Below are 24406 nucleotides of genomic sequence, written 5' to 3'. Positions count from 1 at the left end.
ACAAAAGCTTCTACAGACACCCCATTTTAACCCAAGTCTTTCATCCTAGATAGTCATGTCTGGACACTGCATCACTCACCTAAGACAACAGGATCTCAGAATAACTTTAGAGACAAATTACAAAATAGAAATTCTTTCAATGCAAACCTAGAAACATTAAGAACATATCACGGCATTTGGCCAGTCACTAGAGGGGTTGCTGATCCTTAGATGCGTATGCCTTAGATCTAACAGAATGACAACATTCCCCTCTGGACCAGCACTGCTGAAATCAGGCAACATCTGCAGGGAGAGTTTCTAGTTTTATAAGGTTTACCTCTAGCATGGCAGTGAAGAGCTTCTAAAAGATAGCAGCTGTCCCAGATGGCAGAAGAGGAAGGACCATCACTGAATATTGCATACAATATGCAGATCCCCATACAGTAACAACTCTACAGCTTAACTCTATAGAATCGCTTGTTCCTCATTCTTTACAAACCCTGCAAAAGACCTGTGTACACTCTCTCCCCATGGTCTAAATTTGATGAGGCATACGGCAGCAACATATACCTGAGCCACATGCTACAGAAACCAGTAACCTTCTTATTTCTGTACACCTCTGCAATCTGCACAGCAAACTCGATACAAATCTTAATGCAGCTTCTCTGTATTGTCACTAATTTCTGTATGAAAGGAAATACAACTTTTTTTTTTTTTAAAAAGGAAAAAAAGTATGTAAGGGCAACAACTAGTAATCAAGGAAAAGTTTGGGTTTGGATCACCCACAACAGTTTTGGGTTTTTTTTCCTCCTCTCCCCTTCTTTGCATGCAAGGGAAAAAGAAGAGTCCTTTCTTGCAGACAGACCTCAAGCACAGCAGCCTCACATTCAATCCTATCACCGAGCCTGACATCAGCAGGCAGGCAGCAATATTCAGCTCATCTTTACGAGTGCAGCAAGTGACCCAGCAGTGGTTGCTAGGCAGAGGGACTAATATAGCCATGGAGATGGACTGAAGTGGTCTGCATCTCAGTCGTACATTGCAGGCTCAGGTTAACAGTTCTGCCTCGCACTGAGGATATCTTACAGTGGTGCTCTGGCACACTAGGACTAGAAAATACTCTTAAGAATTGGGGTTTTACATAACACAGAGCAAGATACATACTTTGCATCAAGTAGTAGTTTGGAGTTGCAGGGGTGTCAAAGGACATCTTAACCCCAGCTCCACCTCTGGGACTTTTTCTCTGCGTTTGAACTAATTAGAACTCCTGAGAAATTATTTTGCCACCTCAAAGAGTGCCTAATGCTGACTCACACCGCCAGAGCATCCAGATTCGTTGCACTGTTCTCAGTTTAAAAGAGCTTCTCTCCGGAGGGAGCATAGGAAACATTCAGCAAGCCACAGTCATTTCACCACACACACACAGGTAGTTCCCAGTCCCCAGAAACGGATTGTCACCTGTCCCTTGGGAGTCCCTCTGGACATCAGTCCTGTACCTGGATATGGGATGGAGAGAAGTGTGAAATCAGCATAACGTTGAGCTTTGTCCACCTTCTCAGAAGACGTCACACTGCACAGGACAAGAAGAAAACACCAGACATTTGTAGAGTATACTAGCACCCAAAAAGCTACCTGTCACATCTCCCTGCACAATGACTTGACTCAGTAGTAAGCAGGGGCAGAACTTACTCAACACATCCAAATAAACAGGTATAGCCCAAAACCACTGAAGCTTTCCTCTGACAGAAATACTAGGAGAAACATTGTCCTCTGTTCCCTTACACAAGCAGAGGGCTCCTTTACTCTCCCCTTTCAGAAGGGGTGACTGTTACATCACTACAAGCTCTCCAGAGAAAACCTACTCAGACTGTAGAAGACAGATGAAAGCAGCTATCTTGCCCACTGATACTGCTTTCTCTGGCCTAAAACCTTGGGGTTCTCTTTACAGCATCAACTAACTGATTGTGCTGTAGTTACTCTTCCATGGACTGCTCCCAGGATGCTGAGTGCGTGCCCAATAGCAATTCACATGTAAGGGCTACACTAGGTGCAATCCAAAGCCTGCAGAAAAACAAATGAATCCAGACTCACTTCAAGCCAAACTTCACCTTCTTGTTTTCCACCATCAGGTCACAGATATATCGGACAGACAAGTATCGAAGCAGCTTGATGTCATGCCCTCTGACCTTGTCAAACAACTGGGAGTCTGCATTTCTGAAAGACAGAACAAGGCAAAGCAAGATGAGCACGGAAGACTGACCATGTTGAGTCCGATTCTTTGCACAATACTGCCACAGTTCTTCCCTGAACCGCTTCTAGCCATAACCCACATAGCATCAGCCTTGTCTCCACAGGTCAGAGTCAGACTCTGCAATGAACTGGTACTGCAAACTTTGTGCTTAGGGTACCTCCCCATGTCTTACTCTGTTCTGCAACAAGCACATAACAAGTTCTCCAGCCTGGCGATGTGCTTTTTGATGAAGTAAACACGTTTGCATAATTCAAAAACTTTTTTAAATAGCTCTATATATTCAGGTCTCCAGCCCTTCTCTCTGCCAACAGATTAACAGGCTTCAGTTACACTGAGTTCAGCCAGCCATTAGCATTCAAGACTCTTTTTCAGAAGCAAGGAAAGTAAGAGTCTCAGCCTGGTGATAGTCTAAAGCCTGTACCCAAAGCCCAGCTTACGAAAGAGCAGAATTGAGTGGCTGAGCCAGTCAGCTTTGGTCCAAACTCCCTTCTCCCCATCCCAGTGATGCATACAAACCTAAGTGCAGAATCTTCCTCTGAAATGTCTTCTGCATCTGCCCAAGCATCATCAGAACCTCCTGCAAGGAATGCATTAAGAACTGAAGCTTGTGTAAACCAACTCAATCCCCAGCTGACAAGACATGCACACACCCAAAAAGGTCATGGTTTGGCGCCATCTCTCCACACATAAGTGCTCGCAATAGTTCTCCACATTTCCTCTTCCTGAAAAGCCCATTTTCTAACATAGCCCACTCTTCCCTTGTCATTGCAGAGGACCTAGGCATTTCAAACCCATTACTGACAGCCAGGACACCACAATAGTGCTACACAGTGCTTTGTTAAGCCAAGCTTCACCTCCCACACTACAGACACCCAATGGTCCCTTGAAGAGCTTTCCCTAGAGTCTAGTATATCTCACCATTATCAGGATTTGATTCCCAATGATTAGCCAAGCAACAGCAAGTTCTTATCCTCTTTCTTCCATTATTCCCACCCCCAATGTTTAGGAATCAGTACCCTGAATTCTTTGGGCTGCCTTACTTGCCTACATGCTTCCTGTAACTCACTCTTCAGCCTCAAGTTCTTTTGTCACTGCTTCTTATGAGCTATGGTACTCTGTCCTGTAGTGTGGTGGTTGGAAATGGACATGAGATTCCAGTCTTTGCTCTGTTATGCAGGGCCTGATACAAGCTGGTCCATGTTAAAGCTCTGCATGGGCTCTCAGGAAGAGCTTGCTCTTGTGTGTAGGCCACTGTCCCAGCACTGACCACCCTTACCAGGCAGAAAATGACAAATGGCTCCTCACTCACCTGAGAAGATATAGTTGTAGCCAGTACGCCCATAGAGCTCTCCCCAGCCGGCCAGCGTTGCTGATCTGCAAATATGCTGGAGGAAGGTTTTGTTATTAACCACACATGCTGCTGGAGTCTTTCCCTTATCAGGTCTCTGGCCTTTTTGCTGTCATGTTACATAGAAATGGTTGGTACCTACAGCCACCACGTCTCAGCAGTCTCCCCTGCAACCCTGGTCCAGATCGAGTTCTCCAAACACATCAAAATTCCAAGTGCCTTTATCTGTAGCTAGTTTTTAAATCACATTTTCATCTCCAGTTCTCCAATTCACTAATACAGTCAATTCCTGCCAAGTTAGCAACGTCCGTGCTCTGTTAATACCCTGCTTGAGCCTTATTTCCCCATTCCTGTGGATAAGATTATGGATGGTCCCAGTATGACTCCGGGCAGTTCAATCCTGCAGAAAAAGGTCAGCAGGTTCAGCCCATGATGGCTTCAGTCAAGCTAGATTAAAATTGTCACAGGTATGATTTTGCTATTCATCCAGTGTTTCTAAATTGAACTAAGAAACTGAATTAAGCTACTTAAACTGTACTGAAGCCCTGTAGGAGTAGTCTCATTTAGAATTTAAGTAATCCACATAAAAATGAATCTAATTTCACTTTCTTACCGATCCCCTTACAGACAAGCCCACACATTCATAAGACCATTTATGCAATCTTGCATCCCCAGGGAACAGTCAAGGGAAACTTCTCTTTAGAGAGAAAAGTTATTCAAAGGGAGCACACTGCTGGGAAGAGTAAGGGGCAGAAAGTGACAATAGTTGTCCTTCCCCTCTCAAAGACCAAATATCTTTGGTCCTTCAGAAGGGACATACATATAGAGAAAATGTTAGCTCTTTGGTGCAATGCTTATGACATGGCTGAAGTCCCCACAGATGATTTAAGCAGCCTAGACAGCAAATGCTACCTACTACTACAGGCTGCTTGCTTGTACCTAAGAACAGATTTTTACAGCATTTGGAAAGGTGACAACCAGCTGAAGACATGGCTGCACAGTTCAAATGGCAGGGAGAAAGATAATTTTCTAAGTTAAGACAGGTAACCCATGAAGCTTTACCTTTCCCTTGTACAGAATGACTGGGCAAACAAATCGTCCTCTACACCTCGCCATCTTACTTCGGTTGATAAGGTCCTGCAGTTTGCCAACCTGCACAGTGCTCTCAAACCTAGTGGACAGAGATTCAGTTCAGTACACAGAGCATCTTCTCACACACCTCTCAGCGAAGCTGCTACAGACACCCTGGGATGTAATCCCCATCCCTTTCACCTAGAAGCCAGCTCTGAAGTTAGCAAGTAAGAGGACACTTCTTTAAGAATTGCTTCCGCTGCTATACAACACACATTCTGTCTCCTCTCCTTTATTGTGAAAGACCAGCTGCACAGTACATGACAGCAAGCATCTCCAGGAGCTGACAACATGAGTACCGTCAGAACAGTCTGCTACAGACTAACATGTGGATTGCTAATGAAGGACTACAAGAATAAGCCAGCGTCTACAAAAATTCTGTTTTTCTCCCCACCACCTTTCCATCAAAAAGAAGCTCAGCACTACCATCAGAGTGAATTCACCACTATCAGAGTGATAATTTTGCAAGGAAAAATAAATAAAATAGAGAATCAAAACTTGAACACTCAATGAACCTTATTTCTGGTCACTTGAGGATTTCTGTTGCTGGGTAATTAGACAACTGTCTGTAAATCAGCTAGTGGGTTGAGCAGGGTGGTTAGATTAATGTCAGCTGCAACTGCATAACTAAATTTTGTTTGGTTTTCTGGTTAAAGTTAAAACAGAAATGTGTTCCAATTTGGAGACATTTTGGAAACAAGTTAAAATTGCTGCAATTTGTCCAAGTACCAGTCTACACTTGATAGGAATCCAAACTGACTTCTGATCTACACTGACCTTCCGGAGGAACCATCAATCAGGGAGGACTAGTTTCCACAAGGAATTGGAGAAGCATCCAGACTGACATAATAGAAACCAGATGAAGCCTGGACATACAAAACTGCATGGCCATGCACTCAGAGATGATTAACAAGAATTTCCAGTTAGCCCCTTCCAGTAGTGGAGCTCAGTAGAAGAGCCTAGATGACCTATTTGATCTCTGGATGCTCGTACATTATCAGCATGGTAAGTCTGAAAAAAGGGACAAATAAGATCACGGGAAATTCTCCAGTGGGATGGAGAAGTACCAGCACTACTGTGCAGAGCACAAGATCTCAACAGAGTTAAGGCATCTGATTCTAGTGACCTACCCACGCCTGAAAAGACACAGCAAGATGATTAGGGTGGCCAGGGGACAGTCTATGCTGCAAAAGTAACCACCACGGATTGATTGGCAGAGCAGATGAAGTGAGGAAACAACAATATATGCATTAGGGTGAAGGACAGAACTTACAACGGAGGGGGAGAACTCAGCCCAGCACTGTCCTTCGCCTTTAAGAACAAATTAACACCTTTATGCTGGAAGTTAAAAGAAAGTTGCTAAGCTTCAGAATCAGTGAGAGTGTGGAGCAACCTACCTGCAGCTGCCATTCTGGGAAGGATTAAAAAAATTAATCTATTATTAACATGGCAAGTAGTCTGTTTATTGAAAAGATTACACAAGGTGGTGCCAGTGGAAGCAGGGAAACAGCAAACAAGACCTTCAAATCCTACTTTTTTTTAAAAAAAAAAAAGGATTCAATTCTCAGAATTCATAGCGGAGGCTTAAGATTTTTCACATATTTCCCTACATACACAACTATTTCGGCTGTCCAGCCCCAAAGAGCTTTGACATATACCAGAATTTAAAGAACAAGAACCCAAGCTAATCTTCTTTAAACATTGTGGACATGAGGGTGCAAGTGCAAAGACAGGAAAATGCTAACACAATATACTTTACGCAGGAGTTTGTGTGCAGGCAAGAGAAGCACGCGCCTGATCAACGCAACCCAAACTCCACTCATCGCTGTCACTGCAAACAGCCAAGAGCTCCACTCTGCAATCTGCTTCCCTCCTCAGAAGGCACATGAATAACACACACCACAGGAATGGCCTGTGAACAGTTTGAAAAGAGATGCCTTCGTGTATAATTCCCAACACCAAACTATTTTGAAACTTTGAGAGATTCTGACGTACAGATTCGGCTGTGAGGTTGTTTTTAAATGAACGCACACAATTAATAGACACATCCTGCACTTTGCTCCAGCTGTCTTTTATGTTTCCTTTGCAAAAGCAAATACAGAGGGTAACAAGAACTTTAATATGGTGTTACCAGAATAGCTCCATGGCACTGCTTCTAAGTCCAGAAGATGGGATTCAGCAAAAATCAAATGCCTGGAAGATCAGAAATTGTAAGAGAAGCACCTCCCCTGGAGCTGAGACAAGACAACAGGTTTCACCTCTCAGCACACTAACTGCACTTCCCGGGCGAGGCATTGCAGCACTGGGGAGTGAGTCTGAGTAGGAACCTGGGACATGCAGGAAGCCCAGCGCCCCAGTGGGGACACAGAAGGATGAGCCCCTCTCCCAGGCTCCCGTGCCTGCTCCTTGGGAAGCCTGCACAGCTGTGCTACAAACAGGGCTCTCAGATCTTCTCGTCTCAAGAACCATTGTCAGTAAAGCATGGTAAAGTAAACATAGTTGTACCGAGACTACTGTAGTAAGGGGAAAGGCTGCTCTGAAGAACAGGTGCAACGCTCTTACAGGGACATGTGATTAAATGCAGCATAGGTAGGAGTTACATCTACTGAAAAAGGTTCAGAAAGTAGAGCACTCTTCAACAGCAGTGTAAAAGAACATCATTAAGAGTGCCTGGCACAAGGTAGAGAATGAGGTGGACATGTATCTTAACTCTTTATTTTTTTTGACTTTCGGGTGTTTGGGTTGTTTTTTTCTTCCTTCAGAAGTTTGTTTTCCAGAAGACACTGCTGGGTAACCTTACCTCTGTATTAATTCCCTGCCCATCCTCCCCCTAAAAATCAGACTCCAAACCTGAATTAATCTTTTTAAATGCAAGGGAAATATTTCCTATAACAGCAAGCAACTGTTTTGGCAACTGTATATTTTAGACAGGCCTGAAGCAGAGATGCTTCTTTTCGGGTAGCCATAACAGCATTGGAACCAAAGCGTTCCTCTCACATTGTTAGATTACGTGCAACTATGATCATATTTGTTTGGAGTGCAGACACATAACAGGATCGTCAGGTGAAACCAAAGACACAGCCTGTGTCTGAGATCTGGACATTTTCATTAAGCACAGTCACAGTAACTCTAAGACAGTGAGTAAAGAACTGAGCGCATCCCTGTTTTCCGTTCCCTGCAGCACCTGTCCGCTCCTTCTGGGGGGACATCCGAGATTTCCAAGCACAGGGAAGGTGCTCCTGGCTGTCAGACACGCTCTGCTACTTTCTGTGGCTTCTCACAAGCAGCACCTGACCAAGGTACATACAGGCCAAAAACACATACTGAATTCATTCCTGCTGCACCTGCCTGGATTTCAGAGTACTGTTAGCGAACTTTGATGAAGGAACATTCTTTCTTTCCCCAGCTGTCCAGCCACAGAATAAACAGGATCAGGAAACTGATCTGGGTTAAAAATATCCATTTTTTTGCTGGTTCCCCACACAGCTTCAGAAGCAGCTGTACCAGCAGAACTGATGGAGCAGTGCAGAGTTTGCATAAGTGAGACCTTCTTCCAAAAAACTCTGGTATTCTCAGAGGTGTGAAGTGTCCTGCACGCTTCAAGGAGATCTTACCAGCTGATTAAGAACATTACAAAGATGAAAGGCAGCCAAAGACACTCGGTCCTAGAGGGAGTGTCCCGTTCGCTTGAAGAGGTTCTTGCGTTCTGTAACACAAGAAGTGCAACAGTCTCTATTTCATAATTATTCCATAGAGTACAACGGTGAAACTAAAAAAACCCGGATTTGTCTAAAAATTACTTAGTGGCTTTTACAGAGATTATCACCCAGAAATCAGGAGAGGAGGGATTATGAAGGGTAGTCTTTTTCTGTGACTCCCTGGGAGAGCAAATCAAGACTTGAAAAGAATCAGTATTTAATATGTTAATTGCCACTGCCTGCTTGCAAAAGTCCCGGAAGAAAATGGGGCACCAAGTGTAAGCACACTTGTATTGAATACTCATCAGAAAAATTAAGCACCCTTTGCTCTTACAAGAACAGGGAAAGCAGAAGCATTCAGTTTCTCTTCCCTAAAGACATTCCTAGTTACATTTACAGCTTCAGACTTCAGTTTCCCTTTTTCAGCAGTAAGGGGTTTCATCTTTTCTCATCTGATCTAACCTTTAAGCAGAAATTCTCCCACCTGACAATCGGTTGTGGCTGTTTTCCAAAGACCCCCTCCTACAGCACCCAGCCCACGTGCCAGCACGGCAGCTGACAGTTTGCCTTCCTCAGGTAAAGCAGCTGGAGACACGAGGAGAACCCAGTGACCACCATCCTTTTGAATGTGTTACTCTTGTCATGGACACAGTTAAGACTGCAAAATTGCATTATGTTTTGTTGAAAGAGAAAATAAAAAATGAGAGGCTGTCGTTAGACCTGCAGGGAGCAGCTAAAGCTCAGCCAGAAGCGAGACCAACGCGACTCTGAGTTTGTGGGTCAAAGTCCAGAAACGCGTTGGCTTAGACTTGCACTAAACTGCAAGCAAGCATGCATTTCCCATTAACTCACTAAACCTCAGTGCCCACTGACGCACGTACCATGGTGAGAACAGACTATTTCTGTCGAGATTGTCTCGTCCGTCCAGCCCCCATCAGCAACCTCCACCCTGAGATGCTTTCCAGACTAAAATGTCTCTCATCAGAGGCCTTCCAGCAAGACCACAGGCACTTCATCAAGACAGGGAGAGCATCGCACAGTCCTGCTCCCAACCACGAGCTCTTTCAGCCTCTGGGTGAGCTGCAGCACAGCGATCGTTAGGATCCAACACTGTGCTCTGGTCTACTCGAGGACAGCATGCAGCAGGGCTAGCGCTGCCCCCGAGCAACCCGTTTCCTCTGCAGCCCTCAAGTTACAGGCTTAGCTTCGCAGCTTTCACCAAGGAACCCCAAGAGACCGCGGGAGCTCGGCAGCGAAGCGCAGCCCTGACAGGCAGCGAGGGGTGCCCCGGGAGCCGCGTACCCAGCGGCTGACACCGCCGGCTATAATTAGCCGCAGCGCAGCCTGGCGGGGCTTCCCCCGGCCGGCGGGAGCCCCGGAGCGGCAGCGGCTGCCGGCAGGCGCGGAAGTTCCCTGGGACAAAACGCGAAGCCACCTCCGCCGGCTGGCGGCCGTGCGGGACGGGGTGCGGGGAGGGGACCGGGGGCCTTACGGGTCGCGGCCAGCGCTGGCGTCGCGCTCCAGGAGGACGATGTGCCGTGGGTAGTGGGCGCAGACCTCGCCGTGCGCATTGGGGATCACGCTGTAGCGGTAGTCACGGCCAAAGAGTTCCAGGCACCGCCGCTCGATCCGCTCCACCTGCGCACAGCCACCGGTTAGCGCCCGCCGCACAGCCACCGGTCCCCGGCCCCCCCCCAGCACCGGCCCCCTCACCTTAGCGGCAGCGCCGCCGCCATCCTTGGCGCGGTACTGTGCCCGGGAGAACTCCAGCAGCAGCTCGGCCAGGGCGCGGTCCCCGGAGCCCGCCGGGGGGCAGCCGCGGGCCGCCGCCATTCCCGCACCGCTCACCGCCGCCGGCCCATGGCCCCGCCGCTTCCGCCCGCCGCCGCCGCTTCCGCCCGGCCGGCCAATCGCCGCCAAGCACGCGCCACGCCCCTCTCGCCCGCTGGCGTCATCGGGATGCGACGCCCTCCCGCTCGTGGCGCCCCCGGGGCTCGCTCTGCTCCGGGGCCACTGAACCCCGCCCCGCCCCGCCCCGCCCCGGACCTCCGGCCCTGCCTTCCAGCACCGGGCAGCGAACGGCCCCCGCTGAGCCCCCAGCGGGTGAGGAGCCGCCTGGCTCTCGGTGCGAGCCCGAAGCGGGGCCTGGTGCGGCCGGAGGAGCGGGGCCCGGCGCAAGGGCTGGGCCCGGCCGAGGCACCGCGGGCGCGGGGCGGCCCTCGGGGCCGGGCTGTGCTCCCCAGCGCCGCAGCTGCAGCGAGCTGGGGGACGCCGGGGCTTTGCGTAAACCACGTTTAGGCCCGCGGAGAGACGGGGCAAACGCTGGCAGGCACCGCTGAGCGGGTCTGACCGTGGCGCTGCGTAGGCATGCCCAGGGCGCTGCTCTTCGTAAGGAATCCCGAAACGGGCGTTCGTCAAAGAAGCCCCTCTCGGGGTGTGACCGCACACGCAAAGCAGTGGCGGCTGCGAGGTGAATGGTAGCACAGGCTCCGCAGCACGGCCCTGTGTGCTCGGGAGCGGCGGTGGCTCGCGTGCCCGGGATGGGAGCGGGGACGGTGCCGCGCCGTCGCGCAGGCACAGAGCCGGCTCGTACCGGGGTTGGCAGACACCCCCGTTACACCGCCAGAGGCACGCGGCAAACAGCTCCTTTGCTCTTGCAGGGGAATACAGAGGGGTTTTTTCATCTGCGTGTGTGTGATGTGCAAATCACCTGTGACCTCTGACAGGACTGGGAAGCGAATGAGGCCTCTGGAACATTTCACGAAAGCTGACTTCGGCAATAGCTGCCGCTGTCGCGCTGCGTCTTAATTGCCGCCACCGGGGCACACGAGAGGTCCTGCTGCTCCGCCTGTGCAGCCCACGCTGGCGGTAACCTACTTGCTCCGGCCCCACCAAGCGGGTCGGGAAGGCCTGCAGCCCGCCGGGGGGGCTCCTCCGCCAACCCGCAGGTCCCCCCGGGGGTCGCGGAGGGGCCGGGAGGATGAACGCCCTCCCTGCGGGCCCGCTTCGGCCTAACGCGCCCACGCCTGTTATCTGCTGGCATTCACCGGGGGGGGCCGGCGCCGTGCCCCGGCGCTGCCCCGTGCGGGCCCTGCGCGGCACGGCGGGGCTGAGCAGCCGCCACCGGGCGGGGACGGGGCGGGGAGCGGCCCCGGTGGGCCGCGGTACCGGAGCGGGCCCGCCGCCGCCTCAGCTCCACCTCAGTGACCCGCTCCGAACCTTGCCGAGGCGGCCCGAACTGAGCCGAAAGCTGCCGAGCGCGTTCCGAACCTCGCCGACCCGCCGGGGAGCGGGCCGAACCCCGCCGAGCGTCGCCGAGCCCGTCGCGAGGCCAGCCGAACCCGGCCGAGCCCTCGGCGGGCGGAGCCGAAGGCGGCCGAAACGGCACGATCCCCGCGGGGCGCGCGCGGCGGGCTCGGCTCGGCTCGGCTCCGCAGTGGCGGGGGCCGCGCGCCCGCTCGCGCGGCGGGGGCGCGCGCGGGGCGCAGAGGCGGCAGCCAAGATGGCGGCGCGGGTGGCGCAGGGGCCGGCAGCCCGCGGGCGCGCCTAGGCCGCGGCCCCCCCCCCCCCCCCCCGCCCGCCCCCAACCCCCCCGCCACCCGGGCGGGCTCCCCGCCGTCGCGGCCCCCCCCGCCCCCTCCGGCAGCGCGGCGGCCGGCAGGATGCTGCCCTCGCAGGAAGCCTCCAAGCTCTACCATGACAACTACGTGCGGAACTCGCGCGCCATCGGCGTGCTCTGGGCCATCTTCACCATCTGCTTCGCCATCATCAACGTGGTGGTCTTCATCCAGCCCTACTGGGTGGGCGACAGCGTCAACACGCCCAAGCCCGGTTACTTCGGGCTGTTCCACTACTGCGTGGGCAGCGGGCTGGCGGGCCGGGAGCTGTCGTGCCGCGGCTCCTTCACCGACTTCAGCACCATCCCCTCGGGCGCCTTCCAGGCGGCGGCCTTCTTCGTGCTGCTGTCCATGGTGCTGACGCTGGGCTGCATCACCTGCTTCGCCCTCTTCTTCTTCTGCAACACCGCCACCGTCTACAAGATCTGCGCCTGGATGCAGCTGCTGGCAGGTACCCACCGGCACCGGCCCCGACGGGCATCGGCCCCCGACGGGCCTTCTCCGGGCATTGGGGCGGGTGATGGGCGTCGGGGATGCGGGGTTCACCGGGGCAGCAGCACCGAACGCGGGCAGCAGGCGCTGGCACCCGGGCAGCCCCTGGCACTGGTAGCAGAGCCCCTGGCTACAGGGAACACCAAGGTTGCTCAGGGAAGCTGGGCTGGGTCCAAGCACTGCAGGGCCGTGGTTCCAGGAACCAGCCCCAGGGCTTCCTGGGACACCCAGCCCAGGCACTAGCACTGACAGAGTACCAGGAATGGGCACAAGCTCGGGGCACTGGCACCCAGGGCTCCCTGGGCACTGGCGTCAGGGCCCCTGGCCGCAAGGAACACGAGGGTTGCCTGAAAAAGCTGAGCTGGGTACAAGTACTGTGGATCCATAGGATGTCTCAGCCAGGAACTGGCCCCAGGACACCCCAGGGCTTCCTGGGACACCCAGGCCAGGCACTAGCACTGACAGAGCACCAGGAACAGGTGCTGGCTCTGGGCACTGGCACCTGGGGCTCCCTGGGCAGAGGCTGGCTGTAGGGAACACCAGGGTTGCTCAAGGAAGCTGGGCAGGGTACAAGCACTGCAGGGCCATGGGGCGTCCCAGCCAAGAACCATCCCCAGGGCACTCTGGGGCTTCCTGGGACACCCAGGCCAGGCACTAGCACTGACAGAGTACCAGGAATGGGCACCTGTTCTGGGGACTAGCGCCCGGGGCTCCCCAGGCAAGATCTGACCCAAGGGAACCACAGGACTCCCTGGGACACAGCGGGAAAGCTGGATCAGAGACCCACCTCAGGAGAGCCCATAACAGGCACCATCAGTGAGGCACCTGGACAGCCTGGAGCACCCCAGGACAGCCGGGCCAGGGACCAGCCTCGAGGCACCCCAGTACACCCCAGTCAGGGACCAGCTTTGGGACACCCTACAACAAGGACTGTCCCACAGAGACAAGGACCAGCCGCAAGGATGCCCTAGGACACCCTGGACCTGGGACCAGCCCCCTGGGGACCCAGACCTCTTGGGACACCCCACATCAGGGACTAGTCTCCCTGTCTACCCAGCCCCAAGGGCATCCCTGAGCAAGCCTACCCCCAGGGGATACCCACTTTAGGGGAACCCCCAGCCCCTGAAAGGACCCCATCACTGGCAGGAGCCCATGCATGGACCCCTCCAGCCCTGTAAAAGCACCTATGCACAGACAGACCTGCCAGCTCCCCCTTAAAAAGATGTTGTGCCCAGGCCCCCTCCCTCCAGCATCATGAAAGGGTGTGAGGACAGCCCTTCCCCAGCTCTCTGCATAAAGAGACCCCAAGTACAGTGCTTCCCACAGAGGGACACCATACATTTACCTTGATGTCTCCTCAGGAGTGACCACAGGCTCAAGCCCAGTCATTCCTCTCAAAAGTGGCCCTGTCTATAGATTTTCCTTAGCTCTCTCCACAAAAGAAACCCCACCATAGATGTCCCCCAACACCCTCATAGACTCACTCCTCAAAGGGACACTATACAATAACCCCAACTTTTCCCCAGAAGGGGACCTGATGCGTATATTGATAAAGATCCCAAGTATCCCCTTGTGTGCAGACCTCCAAGCTGTCCTCACAGAGGGTCTGTCCTTCTGGGAGAAAGACCCTGAGAAGAGATGCTGAGCTTCCCCCAGTAGCAGGACCCTTCACTTTCTTCTCTCTCCAGTTTTACCACATGTGGAAAGACATTGTGTTACTCCACACTACATACAAAGTGTGAATAGACCCAGAGCTTCCACCAGAAGAACCCAGAGCCCCCCATGCTCCTAATGAAAGGACCCCAGTCCGCCCCACCCTGGGAGAAGGGGTCATTGATGTGGGAGGATACAGTCCCCCCATGACAGGGACTTGCAGCTAGCCTGGCCCTCTCCCTTGCAGCTGGCTTGGGCTGGAAAGCCTGTCCTCTCCTCACCCAGATCAGGACCACAGCCAGACCTGGAGCTGCCTTGGCTTATTGGGAAATTCCTTCATCTTTAATTTTCCCTGTCCTGAAGATTTACCGGTTTAAGACAAGCTCAGAGCCCAAATCCTACTGATTGTCAGCAGCTTAATCAAGTGGCTTGGAGCGCCCGACTGGTGCTGCTGTGCAGGGAGCTGTGTGGTGAAGGGCACTGCACCGAAGGCCGCCCCAGGCTTCCTCCCCAGTGCCTCCTGTTGTGCCCCAGCTCAGGCTTGGGTGGCCACGGCAGCACCCTGCTGCTGTCACCTCTAGGTACCCCTCGCCCTGCCCTGGGGCTTGTCCCTTCTCACACTTGGCACCTTGCAGCTACACTTGTGTTGCTCACAATTGCACTTGTGAGAACCTTGAGTGCGTGGCTTTCTGGGGCCATGGGCCGGCTCTCCTGGCCCCAGCCGGCCCAGGCTTGTCTCAGAGCTCTCCCAGAGCAGTACGGCCTTTATGTGTCGGGGCAACTTGTGCCCTGAGATGGGGCAGCACGAGAGAGCTTCTGTCCTGCAGGAGAGACTGGTGTCACCATCAGGGAGGGCCAGGATGCAGAGGCGGTAGGGTGGTGCGTCCCGGCAAGAGGGAGCCTCGTCGGGGGGCGGGCGCGGGCAGGGCTGAACTTCCCTGGGCATGTCAGAGGCAGCCACAGGTAACACTATGTGTTACCTTGCACATGGAGAATGAGCTGCCGTGACCCGTGGAGAGGATACCATGGGCCAAATCCCATGGGTAGGGCATGGATATGGCTTGATGCAGGCTCCCGCACAGCGTGATGGCAAGCTTTGGAGATTCACCCACCTGGGAGGTTGGACGGTCGTGCCAGAGCGGAGGGCTGCTTGGAGGGGCAGAGAGGGGAAAGGCATTCCTCCTGCCTCAGTGAGGTTTTAGCTGAAGGAGGACTTGCACCACTATGGCAGAAGCAACAGCGAGGCCCAAAGTTTCATGGTCTCACTGGTGAAAACCAGGTGAACAGGTGAAAGGCAGAGAGATGGGGCAGAGATGGGTCCACCCCATCCCTATGGGATGACTGGTGCAGAACACAGGGCTGCTGAGCGAGGGCACGAACGGGCTCTTCAGAGGACAAAGATCAAGAGCAGGAAGGTGGGAAAGAAGGAGAGAAGGAGGGTCAGGAATTCAGTATCTCTTTCAGAAAAAAAAAGTCTAAATCGTTGATGTCTAATTAGTGGACGACAATCAAGGAAGGGTTTAATCAGAGCTTCACAGAAAGCTCCAGCTCAAAAGCCACTGCCCCCCTAGGAGGAAACTGGATCTAAGTAAGAGGAAAGACTCTGCTTTATTGCAAATAGAAATGTAGCCATCTGCCCTGTTCAAAATCCCAGTAACGCAAAACTGGAGATTTTGCTAAATCCTTCTGTTACAAAACCAGAAATGGGCCTTTAACATGAGCACGTCAACAACTGTATGACTGACAGCACCCTGATGCCACCCCAGTCCTCAAAATTAGCAGAGGAGCTCCTTCACAAAGTCCCAAGGGATGATGCTTACTTGAAGAGAAATGGGCTGCGTGGGTAATCCCTCTCATCCACTCTCCATGGGGGGCAGGTACAGGAGTGAGATGAAGGCAGCTGGGCTGATTTTGTGGATGCCTCCATTCCATCAGCCACATAGTCATCTGCTGGAGACCAGAGCACAGGAGTACACCACCACGACGATGCACTGAGGTGGCCACCCAGGAGCCTGAGCATTTCCTCTGATTCCCTAATTCTCTGCAGTACTGTAAGATGTGGTCACCCTGTGAGTTAACTCCGAGCTTTGAACAAAGTTGTCCTAGTGTCCAGCACTAATGCCAGAGCGAGAGACCCCAGCCACCTCTGCGTGGCACCACACCCATGTGCCTCCCATGAGGACTGTCACTCTGAGCGCGTCCGGGGCTCTGTTTTCAGGGGTGATTTGGTTTTGTACTTACAGTCTACTGAGGGTCAAAGGAGGCAGCCAGCTGAGCACACAAGCACGACACATGGGGTGCCTTTCCACCCAGGGCCGTGTCATTGGCTGTGGGGCTGGGGTTTGTCTTTATCCGTGGCACTTTGGAGTTGATTATGCCGCATCCAGGCACCTTTCCCAATGGAGAATGTGATAATACATATCAAGCTCAGCTCTTTTCTCCTTTGGGAGACCCACTTCGGAGCTACACACCTCTCGGATGGGCCCTTTCCACCCACCAGTGTGTGAACTGGGAGCAGAGGCAGAGCCTCGATCAGCGGCTTCATCTTCTGCACCTCAGCTGCGTTTTCCACCATCTGAGTTGGAGATTCCTCATGTGGTGTAGCTGCATGGAATCATTTTGGCACATCATTGGAGAGCAGTGGTTAGGAAGCCTGTTCCCAACTGCTGGCTGAGCTGCGTGATGTGGCTGCAGCCTTAAGGGAGAGCAGAGTCTGGCCCGAGCAACCACCACAGCCCTGAAACACTCCCTGGTGCTGGTGGTAATGCAGTGGCTCTGCTGAGCCATGTCAGGATGGGCTCATCTTCCTGACTGGGACTTGCTGGAGAGCCGGCTCCCCTCAGACAGAGTTTGAGATTTCAAAAAAATTGTTTTCATGGATATAAAAGTCATTAATTGAAATTCTTAATGGAAAAATGAGAGACAGATACTGCTGCTCCAAACCAGCTAGGAGCGTAACTGGGACAGCTGCTTTCTCTGCCCAAGGGAGAAATAGTGCCGATATCTGAGCTTCCAGGTGAACTGCTTCCACCTGCTGACCTTACAGCAAAAAGAAGACATCACTGCAAAAAACCTTTGACATTTGCTGAATTACTGGCTTCTAGCCCCCAAAAAAGGCTTTCCTGAAGATTTCCTCTCTCCTTCCCCTGCCACTCCTGTCATGCAGTGGGGACAGCAGCAGTGATGCAGCACAGACCTCAGGTCTGTCCAGCGCCTTGTGCTCAGCAGCAGCCAGCCCTGGGAGTTGGAAGGCAGCGTAACCCTTCCGTAGTAGCTGTCAATGTGCCTGCGGACCTGCAGGAAGGGGCTGAGCTGGGCGTTTCGGAGCCGTTCGTGTCCTGGAGCTTACATCCCTTCACTGTTGTTCCAGATAAAGTAACTGTCAGTTCTGATTCATACAAACTTGTAACTCTATTCTGAATCCCACTGATTTTTTGGCTCAGAAACAGCCTGTGGAGCAAAATGCCGTAAGGGAGCTCTCATCTATGTAAATGGATGGTGCTTGCCGTCCCGAGAATGCTGCATTTAATTTTAATTTATTTTTGAGGGATTTCTACTTGGGGTGTGTGTGTGTGTGCTATGTTTGTTCCCTTTCCTTTTGGCACTCAGCTCTCAGGAGGTTTCCTAGTGAGAAGCAGCCACTGCAGACCCCAAAGGCACCTCACAGCCCCTGTTCCCCTGGGGGTTCAGGGCTAGTGTGCAGTGCCCGAGGGCACCGTGTTGGCAATCCTCAGTGGGGACCCGTGATGTGCCATCAGCATTGTGGCGAGTGGCCGTGGGCACAGTGGAGGATATGGCACCTAGAGCTTCCTCCCTTTTGGCACAAGGCAGATATGAGGGGCTGAGGGAGAGACTGAGAGGTGTGTCTGTGGTGAAGGTGGGAGTCGTGCGTGAGGGCAGGGGACAGCCAGCTTGCTGAAGCCAAGGGAGGGCGAGCCGCTACCCACAGGGCCAAACGCCTCGCTGTCCCCAAGCCAGGTTTAACAAGCCCCTTTGGGACCCAGCAGTTGTTGGTTTTCCCCCAGTCACCCCCACATTTTCCAGTTTTCAGTCCCTTGTGTGTCCTGTGGCAGTGCGATGCTCTGCACGCCTGTGCGCAGGGGGACGCCACGTCTCTCAGCTGCAGGGCATGTCCTTAGACCCTTCCACCCATGGCAGGCAAGAGCAGTAAAAGCCAGTCTTCACCCAAACCTGCAGACTAAACGAGACAGCAAAAGTGGTTGAAAAATCAGATTTGAATCCTGCAGGCACAACTGCACGGGGCTGGGCGGCACTGGGATAACCCCAGTACTCGACAAACACACAGGTTACTCTGACGGTCCAAATTAGCTAAATGCACCTTCTACCTGGCGATATTTCCCTGCCAGGAGGAGCCTCCTCGTCTCTCTGCTAAAAATCTCACTCCAGTGTTGCAGCCTGAGTCATAATGTTGAATTCCCTTTAATTAATTTCTTTTGCGAGGATATCAAAAGCCCTTGAGATGCCCATTTCATTTCTAGGGGACCCTGACAAGGGAGCACCGAGGAGTGGGAAGCTATGAACCAGCTGCAAAACCAAGCCGAGAAATGCTGTTTTCCCCAGGGCCAGAGCCCCGGCCTCAGCAGGATCCTGTGGGCAGCCCTGCAAACCGCAGCTGGTTTGTCCTCCCTCCACGTACACCCTACCCTGGTGATCACCGAAATGATCTCAAATCCATCTGTCCAGCTGGGAAAATTCTGGAAGAGGGAGTTGCAGCCCAGGGCCTGGAGGAGGGATGGGAGCTGTGGGGTGTGATGAAGCGACCGGCTGTCCTCGGTGCCACTGGCAGTGGGGACTGGCACCACACATTCAGAAGAATGGGAATGAAAACCAAAATGGAGGGGAGTTGGGTTATTTTTTCTGTTCTAATAGTGGCTCTTGTAGGAGTCATCGCTTGGTGTTTTTCATGTGGTTGCAAGGCACAGAAATAGGCTGTTTTAAACAAAACCCAACATTTTCCTGCAGGTCTGCAAGGGACCTTGGGGTGTTTGGAGGCAGGTGCTGGCAGAACGGTGCTGTGGGCAGAGGGACAGGCAGGCAGACCCCCGTCCTTGTGCCCCTCAGACCTGCTGAGAGGGGCTTGTTGAAAAGGGCAGCGCCGGGGCCTGTTGACCATGTGGGGATCCCCTCCTTGTTCTTGCTCTGCACTTCAATGTCACTCCTTGCTGCAGGCACGGGAAGGTGTTTCCAGGACATCGGGCGGCTTGGGGACACACGGAAAAGGGAATTGCTTGTGACAGAGGACTTGGCTTGCTTCTGGGAGCACGTAGGACAGATGGGAAGGGGAGAGTGCTGTGCTGCTCTTTGCTGGGAGAGGACCTGCCTTTGGTAGCATGGCCCCGCCACAGCCACTTCCCGGGGGGCTGCACAGCAGTGAGGGGCTCATGGGAAGAGGCTGGGTGCCCTCAGGCAGAGGTGTTAGGGTCTTTCCCTGGACTCTGCAAGCATCAGTATTTCCTCCGCATTTCTAAGCATTTATTTGGGCTCCAGGTGGATCCAGCTGCCCAGGAGCTCAGGAGCACTCCTTTGCCCTGGTAGTAAACTTGTAGTTTAAATCTCTCTGGTGAACAGGGGCTGTGAGATCTCAGCCAGCGCTCCTGGAGCTGCTCTGTGGGCCACGGCACAGGCTCCCCTTGCCCCAGTGCCAGTGCGGAGCGGGCACATGGGGAGAGGAGGAACCAAGGCAGGCAGATAGAGGCTAGAGCCAGCCCTGGTGGTCTTGCAGTGGCCGTCCCTGCCTGTCCCCTGTGGCTGTGTTGTGACAACCCTCTGCACTGGTGGCTCACATGCTGTGTGTTTTTCCCATACCTTTTTGAGCTGCTCTTTGCTTTCGCCTTAAACCCTGTCTCTTGGTCTCTTGTGTCTTCCATGAGTGCCATAGCCCTCCAGCATGTTAATCTACTGCCGCCCGTGTCACTGCCCCATCCTGCTGTGTTTGGGTCCTGCTGGTGTCCTGGGAGACCCTCACCCGTGCACCTGTGGTGTTTGCAGAGCAGCGAGCTCCTGCTTTGCCTGGGCAGCTGGATCCACCTGGAGCCCAAATAAATGCTTAGAAATGCGGAGGAAATACTGATGCTTGCAGAGTCCAGGGAAAGACCCAGGGGCTGCTGTTCTGCTCCTGGAAAGGACTGACCGAGGGCTGTGCACAAAAGCTGGGAGCCTGCCCGAGCCCCTGCTGGTGCAGGTAAAATTGGCACCTGATTATTTTTTTTTAACTTAAATTTGCCTTTTCCTACAGTCCTGTTCTCTTCTGGGCTGAGACAGGCTGTTGCTGAGGGCTGCTGCCCACCCAGGCAGCTGGAGCACTTACCACTCGCTGTGCTTTCCTCCAGCCTCACTGTGCTCTTTTCTCCTCCTCACCGATTTTGGCAGAGCTGTTACAACTGTGCCCGTTTCCAGGCTGGGTTGTGTCAGCCTGACCAGCGCTGCAGGGGCAGAACCACCCCCTCACCAGGGATGACCACAGAGCACCTTACCATTTTTCGCAGCTGCACTGCACCAGGAACTCAGCGGGGTCCTAAAATCATCTCTGCATCTCTGCTTTCCCGAGGAGAATCCCTGGCACAGGTCTGCCGCTCCTCCTCGCCTTTAATTCAGGCACTCGTCTGAATTAAATGGCATCTAGCTCGAAGGTGCCCGGGTTAGCAGGCAGGCCGGGTTGCTGCTCACCATTTACCATGCAGTGCACAGCGTCAGTCCAGTTATATGTTTCCTTCCAGAAGGAATCGTTTTGGGTTGGTCTGGTCCCATGGACAGGGAGGCTCAGCCGTGCTTGGCTGGGAGTCCCTGATGACGATGTGCTGGAGATGCTGGCTTGCCGGCTCCTTGTGTGTGCACCACACTCTGCAGCCATGCAGTGCCAGAGTGGCACCGGGGCTGTGCATGGTCATAAACCAGCTTGCAGAGATTGCCTCTGTCTGCAAAGACACTTTTACCAGGCAGGTTTGTAATGTGGATGGAGGAGACAGAGACCAGGCAGCAGGTATTACGTGCCGGTGTGTGGGCTGCCGAGGGTGCCTCGCCTTGGCGTCCCTGCCCTTTCCTGGGGAGAGTGGTTGGCGCAGCTCACCGGGATGCAAGGTCCCTGCTGAGTCCCGGTGCGATGCCTTGCACGAGCCCTGAACTCGCTTCCCTCCCTCCTGGGACTTCCCTTCCCTACCGAGGGAGTTAAAAGCGCATGTCAGCACCCTGAGAGCTCGCCAGCCAGACCACTGGCTGCCTGTGCCCCACTGCCTGTCCCCCGGGGCTGACGCAGTGGCAGCACTTGTGCCCGGCAGGGTGTTTGCTGTCCCACCAGCAATAAGGGACAGGGAGATACCGTGTCACTTGTGCGAGCACAAGCATCTCAGTTCCTTCCTAACACAGGGCAAAAATACTCACAGCACACCCTAGCTTCTCTCCAACATCATTAATATTTTTAGCCTTCCCAGCTGATATGGGGTGAGGAGCTTTTGTACTGGCTGTAGTTAGAAAAAGCATCACCTCCTTACCTTGACAGTCGCAGGCTTCGTCTCAGCATTTCCCTTCCCGTTCATCCTGGTGCTCCCTGATGTCTCCCTGCTTGGTACGGAGCGTGTGGGACAGAGGCACGCTGAGCAAGCAAGTCCCCTGGGAGCCGTGCTTGCAGGGGTGCGAGGTGGTTGAATGTGGGTGCTCCCAGGGACGACGACCCTCTTGGCAGGCAGCATCCCTGCCCGCAGTGCGCTGGTAGCTCCTGCCCATGCACAGGGAGCCCACGGTGATGAGGAAAGCCCCTGGGGAACCACTGATCCTGTGGTTGATGCCCAAAGAAACCAAGCCCCTAATGTCCCCATTTGTGTGTGGGCCAGGTTTGGGGCAGCCACGTGCAAAGGCAGTCCCCGGGGCTGCTGGGGCAATAGTGGCTGTCACCCACCGTGCTGCCCAGCTGTCGTGGGGCCAAGGTGGGCTCCCTGCCAGACATGGGCTGCACTCCTGCACTGACCGGGGGGCTCAGCGCCCAGCACTGCCACCCCTGAGTCCCCTCTGATGCTTCCTCCTCCTCTAACCCCTGCAGCGCTCTGCCTGGTGCTGGGCTGCATGATCTTTCCTGACGGCTGGGATGCAGAGACCATACGGGACATGTGCGGGGAGAAGACGGGGAAGTACTCCCTGGGTGACTGCTCCGTGCGCTGGGCTTACATCCTAGCCATCATCGGCATCCTCAACGCCCTCATCCTTTCCTTCCTGGCCTTCGTCCTCGGCAACCGGCAGAACGACCTGCTGCACGAGGAGCTCAAGACAGAGAGCAAAGGTGAGCGCCGTGCTGCTGGGGGTCCCAGGGCCCCGCACCACGGCCCTGAGGGGAGGATCCCAGGTGGGAATAGCCCGGGGGACTCTGCCCCTGCGGCAGCCTGCAGCTGGGCGAGGGTCCCGCGGGCTTAACTGCCACCTGCAAAGCGAGGCAGGTCGGGCAGGGTGGGAGCGGGCTGCTGAGCCCCTGCCCCGCCTGACGCCTTCTCTTCTGTTTCCACAGATTTTGTTGGCACTGCGGTAAGTACTGAGTGTCACCGTCCCGTCCCCTAGCCCTGACCGGGTGATGTGTATGGGTGTGACCATGCTGGGTGGCCCTGCATGGGACAGGGGGAACCCTGGCTGTGCGGGGCCGTGGAGCTGGGGGCAGTGGGGGCAAGGGGGCAGTGGGGAAGGGAGGCGGCAGGGAAAGGGGGGCAGGCACGTGCATGGCACATGCTGGTGGCACGACGGTGGACCCAGGCCTGCCCGATGCCGGCCCCAACCCGCTGTGCTCTCCCTGCAGAGGATATAAGGCCGAGTGCCCACAGCAGGACCCTCTTCCCACGGCCGGCAGCCTGGGCACTCCCTCCCCATCCTGCCCTTCGTCTGCTGCCAGCGGCCACGCAGGATCCCACGCTGCCCCTCGGGCCCCACCGCCCATGCCGGGGATGTGCTGGCTGCCCTCCTCGTCCATGGCCACCTCCATGTCCACGCCGGCACCGCCATCCCACGCACCCCACCAGGTCCGCACCCCCCACCGCCCACAGGCCGCCGCCGGGGGAGGATGCCCCAAACCCGCTTCGATCGAGAACAGCGTCCAACTGCAGTTTTGTTTCGAGGAAAAAACAGTCTCAGAGTTTTTAACAGATTTCTACATCCCCAGGACTCCCGACCTGCCACCTTCCACCTGAACGTGGGCCCAGTGATGCCCCATGCTGGCTGCTCCGGGCGCTGGCTCCCTCCCTGCTCCCATTTTGTACAGCTCCGAGATCCTGTCTCCATGGCCGGGGGAACCCGGCAGCCAGGATGGGGCCCAACCCCTACTTCTACGTGTAAATTCATATTCTCTAAACAGGGTAAAGTGACTTGAGCGCCCTCGCCCCCCCGCCCCAGGAGCCCGGCCCCAGGATATGGTGTTTCCTGGCATGTGGTCAGGGCCGCAGGCTGCCGCTCGCTCCCCCTTCAGCGCGGGGACCTCAGGGGCCTCGCTGCCACTGGCCCCTGGGACACCTGACTTGCGCCGCCGCTGAATGTAAGCCCTGGTAAGTGGGAGCAGCTGAACATGCAAAACCCCCCAGGTGGGCGCAGGAGGACCCCCCCCGCCAGCCCCCTCCCTGAGCTGGCCGCAGGCTGTTGCCAAACGCCTTCCCTCCCCATCCCCATACGGTGCTTTATCTCCACTGGTGACGGCAAGGCTCTCCCTGCTGCACCGCATGGCCGGGGGGGACCCAGGTACTCCTGTGTCCACCCCGGCATCGCGGCCGTGTCCCCTGGCTGCACCTCGCCGGCACATGGCTATGGCCCACAGGGAGCCGGCGGCAGCTGCCTGGGGCAGCGCTTGAGCCCCGCAGCCTCCAAGCGCGACCCAGCCTCAATCACACACACGCAGCACCCAAGAGCTGGCACCAACACCCCCAGCACCCTCCCCGGCATGGGCAGCCGTGGCCCAGCTGTGGCTCTGCTGGCCGGACCGGCATGTGTGGGCTTCCCCAGGTCCCGTCCATGGGGGCTCGGGTCGCCACAGCCCTTTGCAATGCAATAAAGCCCTCAGCACTGGCCGCGTCTCAGCACGAGTAGCCGGGGGCTGTTTGCAGGGCCCCAGGCGGGGCAGGGCCCCCAGCTCCCTGGGGAGTGACCGGCCAGGGGCTCGCAGGAGCCCTGGCAGGGCTGGACCCAGGTGCTGGGGGCAAGACCTGGGAGCGGGGCCGAGCCGGGCCCAGGGAGCAGAGCAGTCCCGCAGCCCTGC

General features: G+C 54.9%; 2 protein-coding genes across 2 annotated transcripts in view; one reads left to right on the top strand and one right to left on the bottom strand.

The window, feature by feature from the left end:
• Positions 1 to 10240, bottom strand: part of MTMR14 (myotubularin related protein 14) — a 33157-nt gene extending 22917 nt beyond the window's left edge. Inside the window, exons 1-7 of the mRNA XM_059823007.1 lie at positions 10121 to 10240; positions 9900 to 10045; positions 4641 to 4749; positions 3540 to 3615; positions 2747 to 2807; positions 2071 to 2193; positions 1476 to 1549 (exon numbers count right to left, since the gene is read on the bottom strand). Coding sequence (XP_059678990.1) covers positions 1476 to 1549; positions 2071 to 2193; positions 2747 to 2807; positions 3540 to 3615; positions 4641 to 4749; positions 9900 to 10045; positions 10121 to 10240 — 709 coding nt within the window. The remainder of the gene's footprint in view (positions 1 to 1475; positions 1550 to 2070; positions 2194 to 2746; positions 2808 to 3539; positions 3616 to 4640; positions 4750 to 9899; positions 10046 to 10120) is intronic.
• A 1829-nt stretch (positions 10241 to 12069) lies between these two features.
• Positions 12070 to 23000, top strand: LHFPL4 (LHFPL tetraspan subfamily member 4). The gene is made up of 4 exons (XM_059823352.1): positions 12070 to 12475; positions 22223 to 22459; positions 22682 to 22698; positions 22964 to 23000. The coding sequence occupies exons 1-4, from the start codon at positions 12070 to 12072 to the stop codon at positions 22970 to 22972; spliced, it is 669 nt and encodes a 222-aa protein (XP_059679335.1). The 3' UTR covers positions 22973 to 23000.
• Positions 23001 to 24406: the final 1406 nt, after the last annotated feature.

The sequence above is a fragment of the Gavia stellata genome, chromosome 12 (genome assembly GCF_030936135.1).
Source record: "Gavia stellata isolate bGavSte3 chromosome 12, bGavSte3.hap2, whole genome shotgun sequence".
NCBI lineage: Eukaryota > Metazoa > Chordata > Aves > Gaviiformes > Gaviidae > Gavia > Gavia stellata.
This window is presented reverse-complemented; position numbering and strand designations above follow the sequence as displayed.

What these genes read in the sequence shown, in the direction of transcription:
- LHFPL4 (XM_059823352.1), top strand. Translation starts at nt 12,070, where the DNA reads ATGCTGCCCTCGCAGGAAGCCTCCAAGCTCTACCATGACAACTACGTG. An exon ending in CTGGATGCAGCTGCTGGCAG is followed by an intron (nt 12,476 to 22,222) that starts GTACCCACCGGC and finishes TAACCCCTGCAG; the next exon opens with CGCTCTGCCTGGTGCTGGGC.